Raw genomic sequence first — 23,689 nt, 5'->3', positions numbered from 1 at the left:
GAGAAAAGAACAGAAACCAATTTCCATTAAGCAACTCGAGGAATCATCTTTGTTCAAATTGCATGCTTTTAAGCTCGAGAGTGCATCACAGACCCTCAGATAACAGACAAATGTACAATATATTTTCCTCACAAAGCCAAACTGAACAATTGTATGCTCGTTCACATAGCGATGTAAGTTTTCTATACCTTACATGGGATGAATTGACAGCATCAGCAGGCCTGGAAGCATGAGCATTGATTGTGTGGTAATGTATTCTCCTTAGAAGGTGAAGGGTTCAAGCCCCACACAGTCTTAAGCCCTCAGAACCGAGTAACTCTTCAGTATTTAGTGAGGATTGAGGCGATTGGGTTTGGATGAGATACTAAATCAAAGATCCCTCTGCCTTCTTGGGAACAGTGATGTGAAAGATCTAATAGGCACTATTGAAGAATAGCTGTTCTCCCTGGTGTCATGGTCAAGATTCATCTCTCAATTAACATCACTATAAAAAAACCCATGATTATTTGATCATATATCACATGTCTGTGTGAGAGACATTGCTAAATGTGGACAAATACATTTTCTACCATTATAATTCTGATCACATCAATTGTATTTTATTTATGTTCTTTGGATGATGCTGAGATTGTGAAACGCACTATCGTCTTTTGTTTTCACATGTGGGAAGAATTGTTTCTGCAGTTTAAAAGGAGTATACCTCCCACCAGAGGATGGTTCCAGTGTTTAATGCAAAGAACTATACAAACCCACAAGGTCCTGGACTAAGGCACTGCTTGTGCTGAGTTAGCTCATGAAAATCACAGCAGTAACGGACTGTCTCAAGATCTGTGAATAAAGGATGGATAATCTAAAAAAAAAAATCAAGATGCACATTCTGGTCGCAAATGAGTCATCCCATCGGAAATGTGCAAGGACAAATTTTAGGATTGGCTGAGCTGAGGTGCCCTTCATGGACAAGTAGATTGTGGACATTCACGAGGTTCACTCAAGAGGAATTCCCAATAGGTGAGGCATCAGCTACCTGCCAACAAGAGTCAGCAACTACACGGAATAACAAAATAAAATAAAAGCAATTCAGTCTGGAACTATGCTTGAGCTTGCATGATGAGAATGCAGGGCTCAACTCTTGAGCATTGTGTCTGGCCAAAGAAAAGTTTGGGATTGATGAGAGGAGGAAAGTACTGAGAACACACCGGAGACTTCTTATTTGCAACAGAGTGTGATTGAAGCAGTGATCAGTACATTTTTATGGGGAAAATCAACAGATTAAAAATTAAAGCAAAGGCAGTAATAAGATAATGAGAATTAGTTCTGAATTGCTCTATCCATGAATTGGCAGAGACGTAATGCTTAAATGCCCCCTTCCTGTGCTGGAGATGTCCATTTCTTTTATTAGGTAGTTTACTACATAGTTTAACTTAGATATGCTTATACCTGTACATATGCAAATATATCTATATAAACATTAAAAAATGTTGATCACATAAATTAAAACTCACTAGAAGCACTTCTAAACAAAGGGTGGTAGATGTTTTGGACTCTTCCACAAGTGGCAGTGGATGTTGGATCAGTTGTTCATTTTAAATCAGAATAATCATTGGCCAAAGGAAGGTACATGGAATTATGCGACAGATCAGCCATGTTCTCACTGAAAGATGGTACAATTTCGAAGGGCTGAATGACCTACTCGTGTTCCCAAGTTCCTAAGTCATTAGCAAACTTGGCTACCAAAGTATAGAATGACACAATCGACCCCAATGCAAAACTCAATATAAGCATAGGGAAAACAGCAATCACCTTTGTCTAACTTGCAGCACATACTTAGGATAAGAACAAGCTGACTTTTAAGACCAAGCTAATTATTTATAGGGCCTGTATTCTCAGCATCTTACTATGGCTATGAAACATGAGCAAGTTACAGCTATTATAGAAGGAAAAAGTGGCGTTCTGTGGTGCATTGAGTATATTTATCAAAAAGAAATCACAAGTATGACAGTTCCTAGGAATACTGACACTAATCAAACAGAGACAGCTTTGGTGTATTGGGCATCAATCAAACACCAGAAGAGAGCACAGAGGGGGATGGCAGCACCAAGAAAAGGAGAGCTGAGACAGAGGAGTGGGGCAGGAGCAGGAATAACCATGAAAAAGCACAAGCATTAGACAATAAAACAGACATCAATGCTATTTGATATTGCAGACCAAGCAATTAGAGCTATAAGTTCATGTTGGGGGCAATGACAGCGTTTGAGCTTAATAGGCTGGAATGAAAACAAATGGCCTCTGACCCCAGGGAACATTCTGATGAGGAAAGCTCTCAGTTCAACCCAAGCCCAAATGGGGAGTTGTTTAAATTTTCACATACCCGCCAGGAATTTGATCAAAGGGATGCTGAGGCATTTTCATTTCTTTTGAAAAGAATGAGGTAACTGCAAACTGGATACTACTTAAGCAGAAAGCAGATTGATAGACAGAGTTCATGTCGTTTATGCCTTACGCTCTCAGGAGGCTTACCTAGAATATGAAGTGGCAGAAAGCAGGGAATATCCAGAAGCAACTGAGATAGACTCATACAGAATATGAGAGGGTAAAGCAAACTAATTTTGTCTGCTGGATGTGGTCATTAAAGGTAGAGATTACATACGAAACTAAAGGGAAATAATTCTCAAAAAAACTTAAAAATTCAATTCCTACATTACTAAGGACTCTCGCAGAAAACCAGAAGGTTGCAACAGCAAGGCAAGCAGCAAATGATTATGAGCTGTTCCAGAAATCCAAACTCTTTACCATCATCTCCACACACCTGAGCAGGACAAAAAGCAGGAACATGAAAGAAAACTGCCAAAATTCTCCTCCTCAAACCAAAAAGCAAGGTGATGAGATTCAATGATGATGCAGGCCTTGGAGTTTGCACTGATGCAAGGCAGGACACCTCTGCAGATTATGAGAAGTCAGGGTACATAAGGCCAATTCAGAGAAAGCAGCCTTAACTGAGAGTACAGAAGAGTTGCAGATCTGACTACAGCTGAGGCCAACTGCTGACAGTATAGAGAAAATAATCCACAAACTGGAGAGTTACAAGGAATTCTTATCAATTATTTCTCAAATGAAACAAGCAAACGTATAGCCATATTTAGAGATGCAAGAGTCACCACAACCCTTGCTGAAAAAAAGGCATGACTTTTCAACAACTGCCAGTGTTTTGGTGAATGGCTGGGAGCATATCCTCATACATTTACAGCCTGAGCACCTATAGTGTGACCGAATATCTGGAACGGTGACTGCAGGAGTGCCCATAGCTTACTTGGGGACAGAGGTGACCTGCTCTTAAGGAATAACAGGAGCAAAGCTTGCACCTTTGCCAATAATAACAAAAAGGCTAATTGAAGTCAAGGAAACACCATTTCCAGTTTTGGTTCCAAACACTTTTCCTTCATGGAGATAATCTGAGGATTATCTAAACCACGTCCATCGTCAAAGGGCAAGTGGGCATCACTGTCAGGTACTTGATTATCTGGAAGTCTGTTTGAGAATTGGACAATCGAAAGGAAGTGTTCAATAAGTCTTCTTTGATCGAGGTTCGGCAAGCTGATCCAGTTAAATTAAGTAGCCCAATCAGCTCAAACTGAAGTTGAAGAGGATGCTACGATAATAAAAATGGCATTTCACAGAATTTCAGAAAACAGGAGGCAGCTGTTCAACCCATCGAGCCGACACTGGTTCTGTTACTTCAAGTCAAATCTCCTGCCTTTTCCCCATATATCTGCACATTATTTCAATCCAAACAAACATCCAGGGCTCTTGAAATCATCAATTGAGCCTACTTTCACTACATTTTACTACAGTGAATTCCACACCCTAACTTCATAGACCTACAGTTTAAGAGTGGACATGGTTCAGACAGAAGTGCCACATAAATTTCAAGAAATATTAAGTTAAATCCATAAAATTCCTGAAGCTTGTAGAAATCCAGAAGATTTTTACTGGCCAGGTATTCAAATGGAGGTGGCGATTTTGTAAAACATGTTAGGCACTGAATCGGTACTCGTTCTTAAGCAGTCATTTAGTTAGGTGTTAGATGATTGTGTGGGACCTTTGCCGAAAGGAAAAGCAACGTATCAGTATATTCTTACGATTATGGATATAACACTTTAATCTCCTTGGAAGCCAAATGGTTCCCTGTAATTGTTTGTCTCGGTTGCTTGAACTCACCAGGCAAAAACCCTGAATGCTTTCACTTGGTTTTATGGCTGTTCTGCTTGAACAGTGTTTTATAGGCAATGAAGGTGATTTCAGATTTTCAGTTATAGGAAACTTGCAGAAAGGGGCTGTTCAGCTGGTCTCAAGTCCAGTAACACCTTTGTCACCGGACTCAAAATGTTAACTCTCTCTTGTCTCTCTAACGATGCTCCAGCACATCCTGTTGTTATTTCAGATTTCCAGCATCCGGAGCTCATACTGTTTATTTGTTCAAGTTGTCTCTCTTGTTTCGGAAGCAACTTTGCGTGGAATTCTGTGTGAAACCTGATTGCCTTCCTGAAAGTAACTGGAAGACTTCTTAATACTGTTTTTTTCTGAGCAAGCTGTGCCTACAAATATCTCCGAGACAGCTGCCTATGTCTGATGATACCTGTGTAAACCTAGCAAAAAGACAGTCCAGCAGCCATCTGAACATCTCAAACTTTATCTTTTTGTCTTCAAGATTTATTGGTATGAAGTGATTTTTCTTCCCCAAAAGATTAATCTCTGCAGACAGAAATGTTTTCTCCCCTCCCTTTACCTGATGCATGTTTGAGGTTTAGAGGGGTAAACATTTATATTTCATATTACAAACTGTGCTCTAATCAGCTTTATCATTGAATAATCTTTGTCGTATAATAAACCAATAATTTTATGCTTATTTAAAAAAATCTCATTGATGGTTCTTTTATTTTAATTCTAATAGAGAAATAACACAATTGGTCATAATGAGAACTGAGCAAAACAATTAAATTGACATTATGACCCATAGAGTACTAGAACTAAAGACAGGAATGCACTCCTCTCACCTCAGTTATAATATACATTCTAAACCAGACAGCATAGAATTTTTTCATGAACGTGCCTGGGAAACACAGCCTGTTTGAGCCTCCTTTTTATCCGAATATCTCCGAATCCAGCATCAGCGGTCACTGACGGAGTATTCAGGATGGACCATTTAGGACAGAGATGAAGAGACATTTCATCACCCAAAGAGTGGTGAGCCTGTTGAATTCATTACCACAGCAAGTAGTTGATACCAAAACATTGAAGTGTTTCATAGGCTATGGAGGTGGTTTCAGATTTTCAGTTATGGGAAACTTGCTGAAAGGGGCTATTCAGCTGGTCTCAAATCCAGTCACACCTTTGTGTTAATGGACGGCCAGATATAGTACTTGGAGCAAATGGGATCAAAGGTTATGGGGAGAAAGCAGGATTAGGCTACTGAATTGGATGATCAACCATGATCGTGATGAATGATGGGAGCACATTGGAAGGGCTAATGGCCTCCTCCTGCTCTCATCTCCTATACTTCAATTCCTCTATGTTTCTAAATTACAGTCATTCTATACTGCAGAATGTTTCGGGGCAAATGCAGTTTGGGAGTTGATGGTGAAACAGCCTGAGACTTGTATTAAATTCAAGGAACTCTATGTGCACATAATGTTGCAATGAAATGTCTTTGTTCATTGCTCTGCTGTCATCATACAAAGCAGACAGATTAAGCAACAACTTTGTGGAAACTAGATGCCCAAGTGCACTATTCCACTACAAGCAAGGAGGCTCTCAGCATCAATGATCAAATAATTTATGGGGAGACAATGGCCTAGTGGTATTATTGCTAGACTATTAATTCAGAAACTCACCTAATGTTCTGGGGACCACGTTCAAATCCCACCACAGCAGATGGTGGGTTTTGAATTTAATAACGAATCTGGAATTAAGAATCTAATGACAACCATGAAACCGTTGACAAATACTGTAAAAATCCACCTGGCTCACTGATATGTTTGCCCTCCTTATCCAGTGTGGTCTCCTGACCTGCAGTGATGTGGTTGACTCTCAATTGTTCTCTGGATGATTAGGAAAGGTAAGTGACACCCACATACTGCGAATAAGTGAAACAAAAAGTTAAAATCTAGTTTGTTTTTCCCTCAAATGGAAGGAGATGGTGGAGCAACAACTGCTATCTTGGGCCATGGTGCAAAACAGGTAAAGTCAACAAGAATTTCCACTCCAAATGACAAACTACTAGAAACTGCTGGCTGGCACATTTCAAAACAAGACGTAAATGCAACTGAACTTAGTATAGACTGGGACCGGCCTTAAAACGAGTAAATACACAAGCTCTCAACACCAGGAATTTCACAGGAGGATAATTGCAATCCTTCCTCAGCCAGTGACAACATCTTCAGGGGAGGAGAATGAGAACCTAAGATTACAAAAAATTAAGGGATCAAAATACTAGCTAAAACCATGCTGTCATTTGTATCTGCTACTATGGAGACGAGAAGTGTTATCTCTTCTGTAACACAGAAGTCACCCAACCATAAGTGTTGTCAAAGCAACACAGATGGAGCCTGGCTCTGGCTGCTGTCAAATCTAGCACAGGAATTTTTACTGATATACCCACCACTTCCTTTATTCCAACATCGACCACAGCAATCATAGCAGTAATTTTCTCTCCTCTGTGGCTTTTGTCTTGTTGGTTAATAAGTGTAAAACTGGCTAACTGCTCCTCCCTACTGACCTGGATATGTTTTAAACATTAACAGGAGACTGCCTGAATCCTCAGCATATTTAAGGGTCAGTATGTCTTCAAATCATGCAGATAAATTTCTCAAAGACAGCTATCAGCCAAAGTTAGATCCTAACCAAGTATTGGTTACAATTACAACTTGTACTGACACCTTCAAAATACAAACGTGCTTTCCAATACATTAAAAATGGATGGGGGTAAACTATTTTTTTAAAATGTGCCAGAAATTCTGTCAAATGATTTTACTCTCTCTTCACCCATGAAAGGACTGTCTCAAGTTGAGGTACAAGGTTCCACAAACGAAAGCTGTCTGCCAGTTACTCACTTAAATGACAACTAAAGTGAACACATCAATTGTTTGCAGATTTTCTTATCCATGCTGGCCCATCATCCAACCTAACCTGACTGCCTCCTGATGTCCATAATTGGTCACTCTCCAGCCAGGACCACTGGATAGTGGTCAACACATAAATCAACACTGACACACATTCTTGATGGAGGGGGTTGGAGATAGTCTTAAGTGTCCAAATGTCACTTTGGTCAAGATCAGCTCATTAAATTTGTATTTGACAAACAGGAGGTGAGAAGAACAATGCAAGCTAGGCAGCATCAGAAGTCAACTGACTTCTCCAGCTCCAGATGCTGCCTGGCTTGCTGTGTTCTTCCAGCCTCCTGTTAGTCTACTTTAGATTCCAGCATCTGCAGCTTTTTTGTCTCCATCAAATTTGTATGACTCATTACACAATAGGACATTTGGTAAACACAGAGAAAGGCACAAATTTAAGGTAATCACAAAAGTAATTAAAGAAGAGTAGGAAAAAATTCTCTATTCCAGTTAAGAATTGCAATTTCCAGTTAAGAATTGCATAGACCAATGCTGAAATGAAATCCACATTTAAGTGGGAATTTGGTAGCTACTGGAAAATGACAAATATAAAGACTACTGGAAACCATGCAAAGGATTGGTCATTAAATGGTTGATTTATATTCACATAAACAAGACAAAATGGTTTCTTGGTGCTTTAATGCTATGTGATTCAATGGTCTGCTCTTGTGTTGTAGTAGACAGAGATGCAGATCTGCCAGTATTTAAAGTTTGTAAATGTGGTATATTAATGGTAAATTAAAGTCTGTAGACTAGGGTACAGTGCAGATGGGTAGGACTCTCAGTTTAATTATGGAGGCAAATAAAAGATCAATCTGAGAGACTGATTAGATGAACCGAGTAATTCAGCAAGCATTGAAATTCAATTTTGACCAAAATGTGAAATATTCTCTTACAATACAAGAACAGAAAAAGCTGAACAAACTCAGAAGGTCTGCATCATCTATGGAGAGAGCAGTTTCTTTTTGCAAAAATATAGTCAAATAATATAAAAGCACATACAAAACATTTTATTATTGAAAATACAACTTCTCTCCATTGTGAAAGTTGGACTCTTAGGTGCCTTAATCCAATAGCAATGTGATAGTTATTATACCAATTCACTGGCAAGTATATTGGCAGGTAAGGTTAGGATTAGGGTGCACTATGGCCTTCGACAGTGGCTCTCACTGTCAGTTTGTTTGAACATTCTAGAGATGAGGTGTTCTTCCAAATATCTTGGATGGTCTGCCCCAAATGGAGAATACTAAGACTGAACCATGTCAATGTTTTGAAAGTACGACGACTTAAGAAACTTTTCTCTCTGCCTGAAGAGTGGTAGAAATATGAAAGACTTTGTATTGTTGAAAAGTGGGAGGTGGAGATGGAAAACAAAAAGGAAGTTCTGGGATAGGCTAAAGAGATAGGGAGATTAATTAACAAGGTTTTTGTTTAAATTCATTCACAGGATGAGGGCATTGCTGGCTAGGTCAGCGTTTATTGCCTATTCCTAATAGGGCAGTTAAAATTCAACCACATTGCTACTGAACAACATATGGGGGAGAAAACGTGGCAATGATTAGATTAGATTAGATTACTTACAGTGTGGAAACAGGCCGTTCAGCCCAACAAGTCCACACCGACCCGCCGAAGCGCAACCCACCCATACCCCTACATTTACCCCTTACCTAACACTACGGGCAATTTAGCATGGCCAATTCACCTGACCTGCACATCTTTGGACTGAGAGAGGAAACCGGAGCACCCGAAGGAAACCCATGCAGACACGGGGAGAACGTGCAAACTCCACACAGTCAGTCGCCTGAGGCGGAAATTGAACCCGGGTCTCTGGCGCTGTAAGGCAGCAGTGCTAAACACTGTGCCTACAACTATGGTCACAGCAAATAAGATTTATTCTGGACCAGTGCATTGTTTAATAGCAGAATACATCAGCTCTGCCTGAAATCAAACCATGAAAACAAAAATAGACTTTTTTTGGGACAAGTATCAATCAAAATGGAGGGCAAACGTCATGGTCTGAAATTGCTGAACTCGGATGATTAGTCCACAGATCTTTGAAGGCCCTAAAGAAAAAAAATGGTTCTATTCTTCATGCTTACGTTGACCTTTGCTAGAATACTACAGCAGGCTCAAGACAGAATTATGAGTGAGAGCAAGGTGTTAAATTAAAATGGCAGGCAATTGGAAAGTCAGGTTCATGTCTGTGGTATGAGCAGATATTCTGCAAGCTGGTTACATAGTCTGTATTTGTCCCTTCAAAGTATTTTGAGGAGTGTATACAATGCACTAAATTGCAAAAAGTGTAAGTAAATTGCTGCTTCACCCGGAAGGTTGTTTGGAGCCATAGTCTATGCCATCAGAGGAGGTAAAAAGATATTACACCTTCAATGATAGCATGGAATGGTGCTGTGGGAAGAGGAATGGCCCAGGATGTGGCAGAGACAACAATACTTTTAGATAACAGGAGAGTGGAGGCGTCAGGAAGATGTGCTTGGTCAGATAATATTCTCTTGTACTTTACTGTACTGTTAAACTTATTTTTTAGAAATGGTAGGTTTAGGATGTTTCTTCTACAATTTTTTGAATGCATGTCTGCTCCAGCAGATTGCATCAGCACCTCAAAGTCAGAAGGCTGTGGACTGAAGTTCTACTGCACAAACTGAACTGATACATAAGCAAAATATTGAGGGGATGCTGTATTGTCAGCAGTTCCTATTTCAGAATAAACTGCTAAATTGAAACCCTCACCTGCGAAAGATTGCATATCAATATTCAAACAACAGTTTTCTTAGTACAGGTAGTTCTCAGATAATGCATGACTTGCTTATGACATCACTGAGGAATTAAGTAACGGTATTTTCGAGAATGCTTACTTCTGCTTGCAATAGCGCGATTTCAGCGGTGATCGTTTCGGGCGCTTCATTCTGAACATGCGCCCATGTCAATGTGTGTGCCGGTGTCAGGTGCCAACACAGCAGCTTTCTGAGAGGGGTAATGTACAGGGAGCAGCTTTCGAGAGAGATACATTGAGCAGCTTCCTGAGAAAGGTACACTACTCCAATATTATCCATTTTCTTTAAAAATGGAGAGGCAGTGACAAGAATGTTAGCAAGTAGTGTCATGGTGATAAGACTGCAGTTGGTGAATGGAAAAGAAAGGCTGTAACACTGGAAAAGAAGCTAGATATTTCAAAGCGTTTTGAAAGTAAGGAGATAATATGTTATATAGCTCGTTAAATAGGAATGAGGGGGTCTACTTTACGCACCATGACAACCCTCTGTCCCTGCATTGACAATATTTTTTAAATGTACTGTGTTAAGTTTACTTTTGTTTCATTTGTACATATGATTTATACTTTCAGGCTGTGTTAAACTTTGTGTTAGACTTTTGGGCGATTTTTGAATGATCGTGTATGGTATTTTTTGCTGGTCTGCCCCTAAGCCCACTTGTCCCACAGGACGCATTATTTATGTTAAGAGATATTCTGTTATGCAAGGTTTCATTGGAGCGCAATTATAGGAGAACTACCTGTACCCTGATTAAGAGCAAAAGGTTTCGAGTCAGTTATTGCTCTGTTTGCTGCCGCCTGGATCTTGCTGCACACTTTTTGGCCACAGTACCATTTCACAGCTAATCCGTTCTTTTGAAACTTTTCAGTTGTCCACAGGTTGTAATAAGGTGTTATACCAGGGTGAGCTCCACTTTGTGCCAGATTAAATTAGTGACTGAATTAAACTGAACCTGCTAATTATTTTGAACTGGACACCTGCCAGAATTTGAAACCATAAGAACAAGCATTTATCAGTCATTAATATTTCTGGGTTTCTTCATGGAAGAGTCTCATCTGTGTTCATGGTGGTCTAATGGGGATGAATAACCTTTGAGGGAATACATGACCGTAATCACAGGCAAACACTAGAACAAGCAAATAGCATATGAAATGTCCCTGGGCCTTCCTCTTAGTGCTTAATTCATTTCTGAGGAAACTATTTGACATCAAATAATGTTTGAGAGGTTCCAGTTTCTAGATTTGGCATAAATACATAATGTGCAGCAGATATAGAGTTGGCAACTGCAAACTGTGTCCCAAATGTTGGGATGGAAGATGATTCATCCAGGACCACAATATTCATCTGATGCATCTAAATCAACTGCAGTGGGTGCATGAATTGCAGATGCAACCACATACAAATAGCTACCCTCAACATCATGTATCAAAGGACATTACCTTAGATGCCAATCAAGTGCTCCCCCCTCCCCCCCCCCCCCCCACCCCAAACGCTTCACTGGTCACTCTGGGAGCAGGGCAGAGAGCGATGTGTTGTGATGGGCAGGTAACAGAGTGACAAGAGTGGTATCATGAAACAGTTGGAAACACTGGATACTGCAAAGGCTACAGGCCCTGACAACATTCTGGCAACAGTACTAAAGAATTGTGCTCCAGACCTTGTTGTTCCCTTAACTAAGCTGTTCCAGTACAGGTACAGCACTGGCATCTACCCCACAGTGTGAGCAATTGGCCAGTTATGTTCTGTATATAAAAAGCAGGACAAATCCAACTAAGCAAGTTGCTGCCCCATCAGTCTACTCTCGATCATTAGTAAAGTGATAGAAGGTATCATCAAGCAAAACCTGCTCAGCAATAACTTGCTCAGCGATGCCCAGTTTGAGTTCCAACAGATCTACTTAGCTCCTGACCTCATTACAGTCCCAGTTCAAACATGGAGAAAACAACTGAATTCAGAGGTGAGGTGAGCGTGACAGCCCTTGACATCAAGGCTGCATTCGACCGAGTGTGACATCAAGGATTCCTAGAAAAATTGGAATTGATCAGTTTCACGGGCAAACTCTTCACTGGTTAGTCATACCTGGCACATAGATACCTGGTTGTGGTTGTTGGAGTTTTGTTACCCCAGCTCCAGGACATCCCTGCAGGAGTGCCTCAGGGCTGTGCCCTAGGTCCAACCATGTTCAAATGCTTCATCACTGACCTTTCCGCCCATCATAAGGTCAGAAGTGGAGTTGTTCATCAATGATTGCACAATCTTCAGCACCTTTAGTAACTCCTCAGATACTGGAACAGTCCATGTTCAAATACAACAAGATTTGACAATATCTAGGGTTAACAAGTGGCAAGTAACATTCATGCCACACAAATGCCAGGCTATGACCATCATCAATAAGAGACTATCTAACCATCGCCCTTTGACATTCAATAGTGCTGCCATCATTGAATTTCTCAATGTCAACATCTTTGAGGTTACCATTTACTGGAAACTCAACTGGACTCTCCATGTAAATGCACTGGCTACAAGAGCAGGTCAGAGGCTAGGAACATTGAAGTTACAAACTCACCGTACTGCTTAAAGTTGGCCCATCATCTACAAGGCACAAATCAGGAGTGTGATGGAATACTCCCCACTTGCCTGGATGGATGCAGCTCCAAAAACACTGAGGAAACTTGACACCATCCATGACAAAGCAGCCCACTGGACTGGCGCCACATCCAGAAACATCCACTCCCTCCATCACTGATGGTGAGACTATCTACAAGATGCACTGCAGAAATTCATCAAAGATCCTCAGGTGAGGATCTGAAATCTGATTACAGGCTGTTGTCAGGAACAATCAATCATTTAATACATGCTTTTACGAACATAGGCAGCAACAAAATGGTTTCTTTTGCACGCTCTCCCCATGTCTGCATGGAATTCCGCTGGGTGCTCCAGTTTCCTCCCACAGTCCAAAGATACGCAAGTGAAGTGGATTGGCATTGCTAAATTACTCACAGCTTTCAGGGATATGCAGATTAGGTGCGTTAGCCATGGGGATGCAGGGTTAGAGGCATAGAGTAGGGGGATGGGTCTGGGGGTCTGGGTGGGATGCTCTTCAGAAGGTTGGCGTGGACCCGTTAGGCTAAATGACCTGTTTCCACAGTAGGGATTCTATGGAAAACTGAAAATTTTGGGAACACTCAGCAGGTCTGGTAGCACCTGTGAAAACAAAACAAGTTAACATTTCAGGACTGTGACTTTTCAGTAAGTTTGTTACCTTCGCTTTTTTAAAAAATAGAAGCCTTCCACTTGTACAGCATTTTTAGTCTACAAAGACTTTGGTAAGTGTTTCAATGTAGTCAAACAGGAGGCTACTGAAGAGTTCAATGTGCTTACCTAAAGTATAATTGAAAAGATGACTATAGATTACTTTTTACAAGTGATAATGGTTCAACAAGGGAGAATATTCAAGCACTGAATTCCAGTAAATGGATGTATCACTGCAGGAGGTGGATATGAGGCGCAGTTACATTAGTAGAAATCAAAACAAAATAAAGCATGCGCCATTCGCACTTTTGGGTTGAAGACTGTCATTGTAAAGGAAGTTCCATTTCAGGTAAGGATTCACACACATTGCAGACGAGGATGCATCATATTTAGTCACAAATCTGACGACAAAATTATTACCCCAACAATGTGATATTTTCTTAAAACATAGAGGAAGTTTGCATTTGTATTAAATCATTGGTACTGGGAGACAGAGTCAAAGATCCAGATTTAACTCAAAAGTCACTGCCCAATTAGAAAGTTTAAAGATGCCTACACAACAGCCACATATAGTGACATCTGATGGTTAAAAGGTAACTGAAAAGGTTTTCTGTAGGATGCAGCACCAAATCATTATACTGAACAAGCTTCCAAATTACAACCTTACAGGCAATGCACGCACAGATTTGCTAAGAAGTTTTATTGAATTTATTCACAGACACAGCTTCTGATGGCCAATATCACACCTTGGTGGAAGAGCTAATAAAGCAACATAAAAGGTTCAGAAGTCAGAAACGTTTAAATTCACTTCTGCCTGATGAGCCAGGAGCTCCTAGAGTCAAAGGGAGCAGCATTCGAATACAGTAATCAAGGTGTAGTTGAATAGGTACATGAATACAGCATTGTAAATAAACAAACAAAATGAAGACCCACTGAGACATGCTATAGTATAAAAATGATGGTGCTGTAGAGACAGTGCTATAACATAAAAGAGGAGTGGGAAGGCCCTGGCAGAAAGTTTTCCCGTGGACATTAGTTGATAATAGACCATGCTGCTGATACTCAGGATAATTAAAATATTGAAAAACATGATTGCCTGTGTACATAGACACCAGCTGTGTGTGTGTTGGTGGATGCACCTTTGGGGCAAGAATGACCGAAAGGAGAGAAAAAGGATGTCATTTATAAGGGAGAGGTTCAAAGTCTTAAATTGCAGGCTACATAAGAATAAAATGCATTTATAAAGAAAACTAACATTTCATCACAGTCGAATAATCCAAAATTACTGACAGAATTAAAGGGCTGTGAAAAAGCCCACATAAGCCTACCTGAGAGATATGATTAATTGACGATTCCATGCGCCGGAGCTGGGATGCCTGAATATCCAGCATCTGAAGGACATTGTTTGCCAAGGTGTTGATCAGATAGGCCACACTCGCTAGTGACTGTGTTGTGTAAGCTTTGGTTTCCTCAAGAGCTCGTTGCTTATCTGCCGCCTTTTGGAAACAAAAGGCAAATTAACAAAAGCTACCCAAAACATATCAGATATGCAGAAAGGGTGCATGTGAAACAAAATAGAAAACAGGCATTAGTCATTAATTGAAAGGAAAACCTGTGGAGTGGGACCCCCAACGAAAGGTCTGCTCCAACCTAGCAACTGGTATCTTTATTCTGTGGGCCCTATAACTCAAATATACTTATCACAACATGATTATGAATATATATAACCAAAAGGCTATTCTCATGATTGTGTCAGAGCCTGTGATGCCCCTCAATGAGATTCAGGGAATATTGCCAAATGGTGGCCAGGCACCTCCCCAGAGAAAGAGAAGACAAGACACTACAGGAACATTTTGACCACACCTAGTCATATCCCAAGAGACTCAACAAGGCAAAAATTACACAAAAATGGATGTTAAGCCAAAGGTGAAAATCTTACGACAGATGGAGGAGGAGATGGATGAAAGTGAGTTGGTTTCAGAGGTTATTAAAACTTGAGGCTGGTTGGAGAAGAGAGAATTGAGCAGGATTTCCAGACCTTAGTGTCTAGTGTACTGCAGATTGTAGGATGTTTGGAATGCATAAAAGATCAGAGTTTTGCGAACATAAGTTCTCAAATTCCTGGATGGGATGGCATTACAGAGATAAGAAAGGACAAGATAGCAGAGTTATTTGAGCACGAGGATTAGAGTTTTAAATCAAGGCTCTGATATATCAGGAGGCAATTTATGCCAGTGAGCATGGGACCAATGGATGTATGGAATGCAGGTAGGACCTTGGAACTTTGGATGAATTGAGATTTTTGGCTGCTGAGAGGTAAACAAGGGAAGTACTGAAATAGTCAGGTCCAAAGTTTGTGTCACATCCCAGTGGAGTAGCGTGCCAAATATCAAGCACTCTGCTACTTCCAGAGCCATCACAAAAGTTAAAGATATTTTTAAACTTATGCAAAATTTCCTCTTTTGTCTCCTTTTTAGAAGGTGAACTGAAAACACTGACCAGGACTCTATACTTAAGAAACAGATTACAAACAAATAGATTCATGCTACAGGTAAAGAGTATGAACTGTCAACATTTATCTCTATGAGTTAAAATGCTATTCCACCAGAATATAACTTTCCCTACATCCACATATAAAAAGACACAAATAAGAAGTGTCATGAGTGGAAGGATTCAATGGTCCCAGTCCAACAGGGTTTGCTGAGATGCTCCTTATAGTTTGCCAGGACTTAGTGGTCCTCAATCTCTTTTGTGCAGGTACTTTAAGTTGCTTGCAGGAAGCACAGAGCAACTTACAAAGTCTGACTTATTAGTTAGAAGCAACAGCTTACAGCAACTGGAAAGGGAAAATAAACTGGCTTTCTTCAGAGCTTAGTTTTTCTTATTGCAGACACAAGGACACCAGCTCCTCTCCCAGACACCCAAAGATTTCTGGTTATTTTGTTTGAACTCTGAAGCTGTTGAGCTGCCCGGGAGCTAACAACATTGGCAGGCAGAGGGCCTTTGTATTCAGCAACTGGTTATCGCTCCACAGACCAATCAACTACTTGTTGCCGACTGAATCGCCCTTTGTAAAAGGACCTGGTGCCAGCTAGTCTGCAACTCCATGTCTCCCACTGTTGAACAAACAACAGTATCAACAGCATTTACCATAAGTGTCAGTAACCTGTTTTCAAAAAGTAGTCACCCCTTCTACAATCTTTAGTTTAAAAAATGTTTTTCCCATTTCAGTCCACAATCAAAAACACAAAAATAAAATAAGTTATTACAATTCTCAACAATATGCTTTATTACCTGTAATTCAACATTAACTCTGCCCCTCCTCAGAAACAATCCTAAGCATGAGGTAAATCAAGTTTTCTCCTCCTGAAGGAAGTTTCTGACCCTTTGTATCTGATTTGGTCAAAGGCATCATGGTGTCCCAGAGCAGTCAGTGGCCTATCTTCCATCTATCAGTTATTAATCACATACCACAAGGTTATGCTCCAACAGATTTATTTGGAAGCACTAGCTTTCGGAGCGCCATTCCTTCATCAGGTGGTTGTGGAGTATAAGATCGTAAAACACAATTTATAGCAAAAGTGTCATACAGTGACATATTGAACAAACCTGGATTAATTATTAAGTCTTTCATCTTTTAGAATGCGCTGCAGGTTTTGGTTCATTAATATGTAAATCCCAGAACTTCTTTTAAGTCACCTTCTCGAGATAACTTCAGGTCTTACAACAAAAGGTGACATCTCAGCTCAGACAATGCACTAAAGGTGTGAGGTTAGTCTGTTGTATCCCAATCTTGAGTCAGGTTGGTTCTATTTCCAAAGTGGAATTTACAACATATTACACATATTGACTGGCTGCAGATTGTATTTTGCTTAAAAAGTGCTCAATGTATCTGCAAATATAATTCTGCAAATACAAATTCACTGATGGATGGCAGTTGTAGGAAATGGGGCAAGTCTCAGATGCAGTCACATACATGGGTTAACTCCAGGAAAGGTAGCTAGTGCAGGAGTCTTCTGTGGCTATCCCCATTTCAAACAAGTATGCTGTTTTGGAAAATGTAGGGGGTGATGGATTCTCTGGGGAACGTAGCACAAACAGCCAAGTTTCTGGTATTGAGACTGGCTCTAATGTAATGAGAGGTACGTCGGGTTCCAAGCAATCGATTGTGTTAGGGGACTCTAGTCCAAGCTACAGACAGATGTTTCTGTGGCGAGCAGTGAAAAATCAGAATGGTGCGTTGCTTCCCTGGTACCAGGATCAAGGATGTCTCAGAGAGGGTGCAGAATGTTCTCAAGCAGGAGAGGGGCCAGCAGGAGGCCGTTGTACACATTGGAACCAACGACATAAGAAGGGAAAAGGTTGAGATTCTGAAGGGAGATTACAGAGAGTTAGGCACGAATTTAAAAAGGAGGTCCTCGAGAGAAGCAATATCTGGATTACGCCCAGTGCTATGAGCTAATGAGGGCAGGAATAGAAGGATAGAGCAGATGAATGCATGCCTGAGGAGCTGGCGTCTGGGAGAACATGGCTCAGGGATGGACAGGACTGGCAGCTTAATGTTCCAGGATACAAATGCTACAAGAAGGACAGAAAGGGAGGCAAGAGAAGAAGGGGAGTGGCATTTTTGATAATGGATAGCATTACAGCTGTACTGAAGGAGGATATTCCTGGAAATACATCCAGGGAAGTTACTTGGGCGGAACTGTGAAATAAGAAAGGGATGATCACCTCATTGGGATTGTATTATAGACCCCATAATAGTCAGAGGGAAATTGACGTACAAATTTGTAAGGAGATCTCCGTTATCTGTAAGAATAATAGGGTGGTTATGGTAGGGGATTTTAATTTTCCAAACATATACTGGGTCTGCCATAGTGTTAAGGGTTTAGATGGAGAGGAATTTCTTAAGTGTGTACAAGACAATTTTCTGATTCAGTATGTAGATATACCCACTAGAGAAGGTGCAAAACTTGACCTACACTTGGGAAATAAGGCAGGCAGGTGACTGACGTGTCTGTGGGGGAGCACTTTGGGGCCAGCTAACATAATTCTATTAGATTTAATGTAGTATTAGAAAAAGATAGACCAGATCTAAAAGTTGAAGTTCTAATTTGGAGAAATGCCAATTTTGACAGTATTAGGTAAGAACTTTCAAAAGCTGATTGGGTGCAGATGCTCGCAGGTAAAGGGACTGTTGGAAAATGGAAAGCCTTCAGAAATGAGATAACAAGAATCCAGAGAAAGTATATTCCAGGGTGAAAGGGAAGGCTGGTATGTATACAGAATGCTGGATGACTAAAGATATTGAGGTTTTGATTAAGAAAAAGGAGGAAGCATATGTCAGGTATAGACAGGATAGATCAAGTGAATCCTTAGAAGAGTATAAAGGCAGTAGGAGTATACTTCAGCTAGGGATGTGATTGCTGGGCCTCTTACTGAGATATTTGTATCATCGATAGTCACAGGTAAGGTGCCGGAAAACTGGAGGTTGGCTAACGTTGTGCCATTCTTTAAGGGTAAGTAAGGACAAGCCAGGGAACTAGAGACCAGTGAGCCTGACATCGGTGGTGGGCAAGTTGTTGGAGGGAATCCTGAGGGACAGGATGTACATGTATTTGGAAAGGCAAGAACTGATTAGGGATAGTCAACATGGCTTTGTGCGTGGAAAATCAGATCTCACAAACTTGATTGAGTTTTTTGAAGAAGTAACAGAGGATTGATGAGGGCAGAGCGGTAGATGTGATCTATATTGACTTCAGTAAGGCATTCGACAAGGATCCCCATGGGAGACTGGTTAGCAAGGTTAGATCTCACTGAATACAGGGAGAACTAGCCATTTGGATACGGAACTGGCTCAAAGGTAGAAGACAAAGGGTGGTGGTGGAGTGCCACAAGGATCGATGCTGGGTCCTCTACTTTTCATCATTTATACAAATGATTTGGATGTGAGCATGAGAGGTTTGGTTAGTAAGTTTGCAAATGACACCAAATTGGAGGTGCAGTGGACAGCGAAGGAGGTTAGCTCAGATTACAACGGGATCTTGATCGGATGGGCCAATAGGTTGAGAACTGGGAGGTGGAGTTTAATTTAGATAAATGTGAGATGCTGCATTTTGGGAAAGCAAATCTTAGCAGGACTTATACACTTAATGGTAAGGTCCTAGGGAGTGTTGCTGAACAAAGAGACCTTGGAGTGCAGGTTCATAGCTCCTTGAAAGTGGAGTCGCAGGTAGATAGGACAGTGAAGACGGCATTTGGTATGCTTTCCTTTATTGGTCAGAGTATTGAGTACAGGAGTTGGGAGGTCATGTTGTGGCTGTACATGACATTAGCTAGGCCACTTTAGGAATATTGCATGCATTTCTGGTCTCCTTCCTACCAGAAAGATGTTGTGAAACTTGAAAGGGTTCAGAAAAGATTTACAAGGATGTTGCCAGGGTTGGAGGATCTGAGCGAAAGGGAGAGGTTGACTAGGCTAGGGCTGTTTTCCCTGGAGCATCGGAGGCTGAGGGGTGACCTTATAGAGGTTTATAAAATCATGAGGAGCACTGATAGGATAAAATAGACTAAGTATTTTCCTTGGGGTGGCGGAGCCAGAACTAGAGGGCATGGGTTAAGGGTGAGAAGGGAAAGATATAAAAGAGACCTAATGGGCAATTTTATCACACAGAGGGTGGTACATGTATGGAATGAGCTGCCAGAGAAAGTGGTGGAGGCTGGTACATTTAAAAGGCTGCAACATTTAAAAGGCATCTCGATGGGTATATGATTAGGAAGGGTTTGGACGAATATGCTCCAGGTGCTGGCAGGTGGGACTAGATTGGGTTGGGATATCTGGTCGGCATGGATGAGTTGGACCGAAGGGTCTGTTTCCGTGATGTACGTCTATGGCTCTATGACTTGTATGTGTGTGTGCATACGAGAGAGAGTGAGAGAGTGAGAGAGAGTGCGAGCATGTGAGTGCACGTGACAGAGTGTAAAAGTTTGGTAAAGTGTGTGCGTGATGGAATATAAACTTGAGAGGGTGTGTATGTGGGTGTCTGAGAGGGAGAGGGAAAATAGTGTCGTGGGGTCACCTGTAGAGCGACATGAACTCAATATCCCAGTTGAGGCCAGTCACATGGGTACCAAACTTGGCTATCAGCCTCTTCTTGGCCACTTTGCATTGTAGGTAAATTGAGTATATTGAGCAAATAAATAGAATTATCAAAACATATCAATATGTTCAGTAATTGAGATCTCAGCACTGCTTGCACTGAAAATTAGTTCAGAAACTTAAACTGAAAATTTAGTCTTCCATTCTCTTGTTCCTTTTTACTTTCTCTATGCTTAAATGTAATTCTTTAAGCATATCGTGAACAATCCTATCTACAATCTAAAATCTTAACTGCTGCACTGTTATCAGATTGCACTTCCAGCAAGTTAAGTCACCAAAGGTTAAGCTGAAGAGTATAAAAAAAGCTCCAACTCATGATAATCCCATGAATTTGTTCTGCAGCAGCAATAATCTCAACAACATAAAACAAAGAACTGAAGTGAAACAAAAACAAATTGCTGGAGAAACTTGGCAAATCTGGCAGCGCTGTGGAGAGAAAGCTGAGTCTACATTTGAGTCCAGTGATCCTACTTCAGAAGAGTTCATTTATGTTTTATTCTATATCAGAACATAATTCAGAATCATACAAACTGGCCTAAAATATTTACAATTCCACCATATTCATCCAATTTACAATATAGCAGAACAATATTTTCGTCATGAGCTCCTTTCCTCCCTGCTCCTTGTAACAATGTGTGGAACAATGAAGTGATAGGAAAATGAAGCCAAATTCTTCTCTACAAGGTCAGATGTCAATACTATGCCTGAGGCTGATGAGATAAACACGATGTTACACTGTCACTTGCCACTGAAAACAAAGATAAAGTGCACATGATTCACAACAACTGAACCACTAGAGAAACCAATTTACACATCATTTCGAGCTCAAAATTAGGGAATCCTGTGGAAAAACTGTATGGACAGCTGCACCATCAAGTGTAGAAGTGATACAACAGGCCAGGCTACTCCCAGATGTAGCTGATAAAATGTGGAAGATGATATGAGAAATAAAGATCAGCAGGCAGAAAAAGGAATGCAGAAGTTGGCCATAGAACAAGAAGTTTTATCCAGTATCTCTCTGAGAAGCACATTTGCATGACCACTCCAAACAAGGGCAGATTCAGGTTTGCCTACACCACCCAAATAGCGAAAGCAACACTTCATTGAGGTATTAAGACCATAAGACAGACGAGTGGAAGGCCATTCGGCCCATCGAGTCCACTCAGTCATTCAATCATGGCTGATGGGCATTTCAATTCCACTTATCCGCATTCTCCCCGTAGCCCTTAATTCCTTGTGAGATCTCCCCTTAATCTTCTAAACTCCAATGAATACAATCCCAGGATCCTCAGCCGTTTCTCATATGTTAGACCTACCATTCCCGGGATCATCCGTGTGAATCTCCGCTGGACACGCTCCAGTGCCAGTATGTCCTTCCTAAGGTGTGGGGACCAAAACTGGACACAGTATTCCAAATGGGGCCTAACTAGAGCTTGATAAAGTTTCAGTAGCACAACAGTGCTTTTATATTCCAACCCTCTTGAGATGAATGACAACATTGCATTTGCTTTCTTAATCACAGACTCAACCTGCATGTTTACCTTTAGAGAATTCACGACTAGCGCTCCCAGATCCCTTTGTACTTTGGCTTTACGAATTTTCTCACCGTTTTGAAAGTAGTCCATGCTAGCATTTTTCTTTCCGAAGTGCAAGACCTTGCATTTGCTCACATTGAATTCCATCAGCCATTTCCTGGACCATTCTCCCAAACTGTCTAGATCCTTCTGCAGCCTCCCCACTTCCTCAGTACTACCTGCCTGTCCACCTAACTTCATATCATCGGCAAACTTCACTAGAATGCCCCCAGTCCCTTCATCCAGATCATTAATATATAACGTGAACAGCTGTGGCCCCAAAACTGAACCCTGCAGGACACCACTTGTCACTGTCTGCCATTCCGAAAAAGAACCTTTTATCCCAACTCTCTGCCTTCTGTCAGACAGCCAATCCTCAATCCATACCAGTAGCTCACCATGGGCCCTCACCTTGCTCAGCAGCCTCTCGTGTGGCACCTTATCAAACGCCTTTTGGAAGTCTCGATAGACCACATCCACTGGGTTTCCTCAGTCTAACCTACTTGTCACCTCTTCAAAGAACTCCAACAGGTTTGTCAGGCATGACCTCCCCTTACTAAATCCATGTTGTCTTGTTCTAATCCGACCCTGCTCTTCCAAGAATTTAGAAACCTCATCCTTAATGATGGATTCTAGAATTTTACCAACAACCGAGGTTAGGCTAATTGGCCTATAATTTTCCATCTTTTGTCTTGATCCTTTCTTGAACAAGGGGGTTACAACAGCGATCTTCCAATCATCCGGGACTTTCCCTGACTCCAGTGACTTTTGAAAGATCTCAACCAACGCCTCCGCTATTTCCTCAGCCACCTCTCTCAGAACTCTAGGATGTAACCCATCGTGGACAGGAGATTTATCAATTTTAAGATCTTTTAGCTTTTCGAGCACTCTCTCTTTTGTGATGGCAACCATACTCAACTTAGCCCTCTGACTCCCTTTAATTGTTGGGATATTACTCAGGTCTTCCACTGTGAAGACTGACGCAAAGTACTTGTTAAGTTCTCCTGCTATTTCCTTATCTCCCATCACTAGGCTTCCAGCATCAGTTTGAAGTGGCCCAATGTCTACTTTTGCCTGTCATTTGTTTCTTATGTATTGAAAGAAACTTTTACTATCATTTCTAATATTACTGGCTAGCCTACCTTCATATTTGATCCTCTCCTTCCTTATTTCTCTTTGTTATCCTCTGTTTGTTTTTGTAGCCTTCCTAATCTTCTGATTTCCCACTGCTCTTGGCCACTTTATGTATTTTTCTTTAATACATTTCCTGACTTCCTTTGTCAGCCATGGCTGTCTAATCCCTCCCCGGATAATCTTTCTTTTCTTGGGGATGAACCTCTGTACAGTGTCCTCAATTACACTCACAAACTCCTGCCATTTTTGTTCTACTGTCTTCCCCGCTAGGCTCTGCTTCCAGTCTATTTTCGTCAGTTCCTCTCTCATGCCCTCATAATTATCTTTATTTAACTGTAACACCATTACATCCGATTTTGCCTTCTCCCTTTCAAACTCCGGACTGAACTCTATCATATTATGATCGCTGCTTCCTAAGTGTTCCCTTACTTTAAGATTTTTTATAAAGTCTGGTTCATTACATAGCACTAGGTCCAGAATAGCCTGCTCCCTTGTGGGCTCCATGACAAGCTGTTCCAAAAAGTCATCCTGATAGCATTCCATGAATTCCCTTTCTTTGGATCCACTGGCAACATTATTTACCCAGTCCACCGGCATATTGAAGTCTCCCATGAT

The 23,689-nt window shown here is 41.0% G+C and overlaps 1 protein-coding gene across 9 annotated transcripts in view; it reads right to left on the bottom strand.

Annotated features, from left to right (window-relative positions):
* Nucleotides 1-23,689, bottom strand: part of LOC122551374 (abl interactor 2) — a 146,227-nt gene that overhangs the window by 48,982 nt on the left and 73,556 nt on the right. For all 9 annotated transcript variants that reach the window (XM_043693148.1, XM_043693145.1, XM_043693147.1 and 6 more), the window contains exon 2: nt 14,536-14,703. In XM_043693148.1, coding sequence (XP_043549083.1) covers nt 14,536-14,703 — 168 coding nt within the window. The remainder of the gene's footprint in view (nt 1-14,535; nt 14,704-23,689) is intronic.

The sequence above is a fragment of the Chiloscyllium plagiosum genome, chromosome 7 (genome assembly GCF_004010195.1).
Source record: "Chiloscyllium plagiosum isolate BGI_BamShark_2017 chromosome 7, ASM401019v2, whole genome shotgun sequence".
Classification (NCBI taxonomy): Eukaryota; Metazoa; Chordata; class Chondrichthyes; order Orectolobiformes; family Hemiscylliidae; genus Chiloscyllium; species Chiloscyllium plagiosum.
The sequence above is the reverse complement of the archived record's forward strand: the minus strand, read 5'-3'. Positions and strand labels throughout refer to the sequence as shown.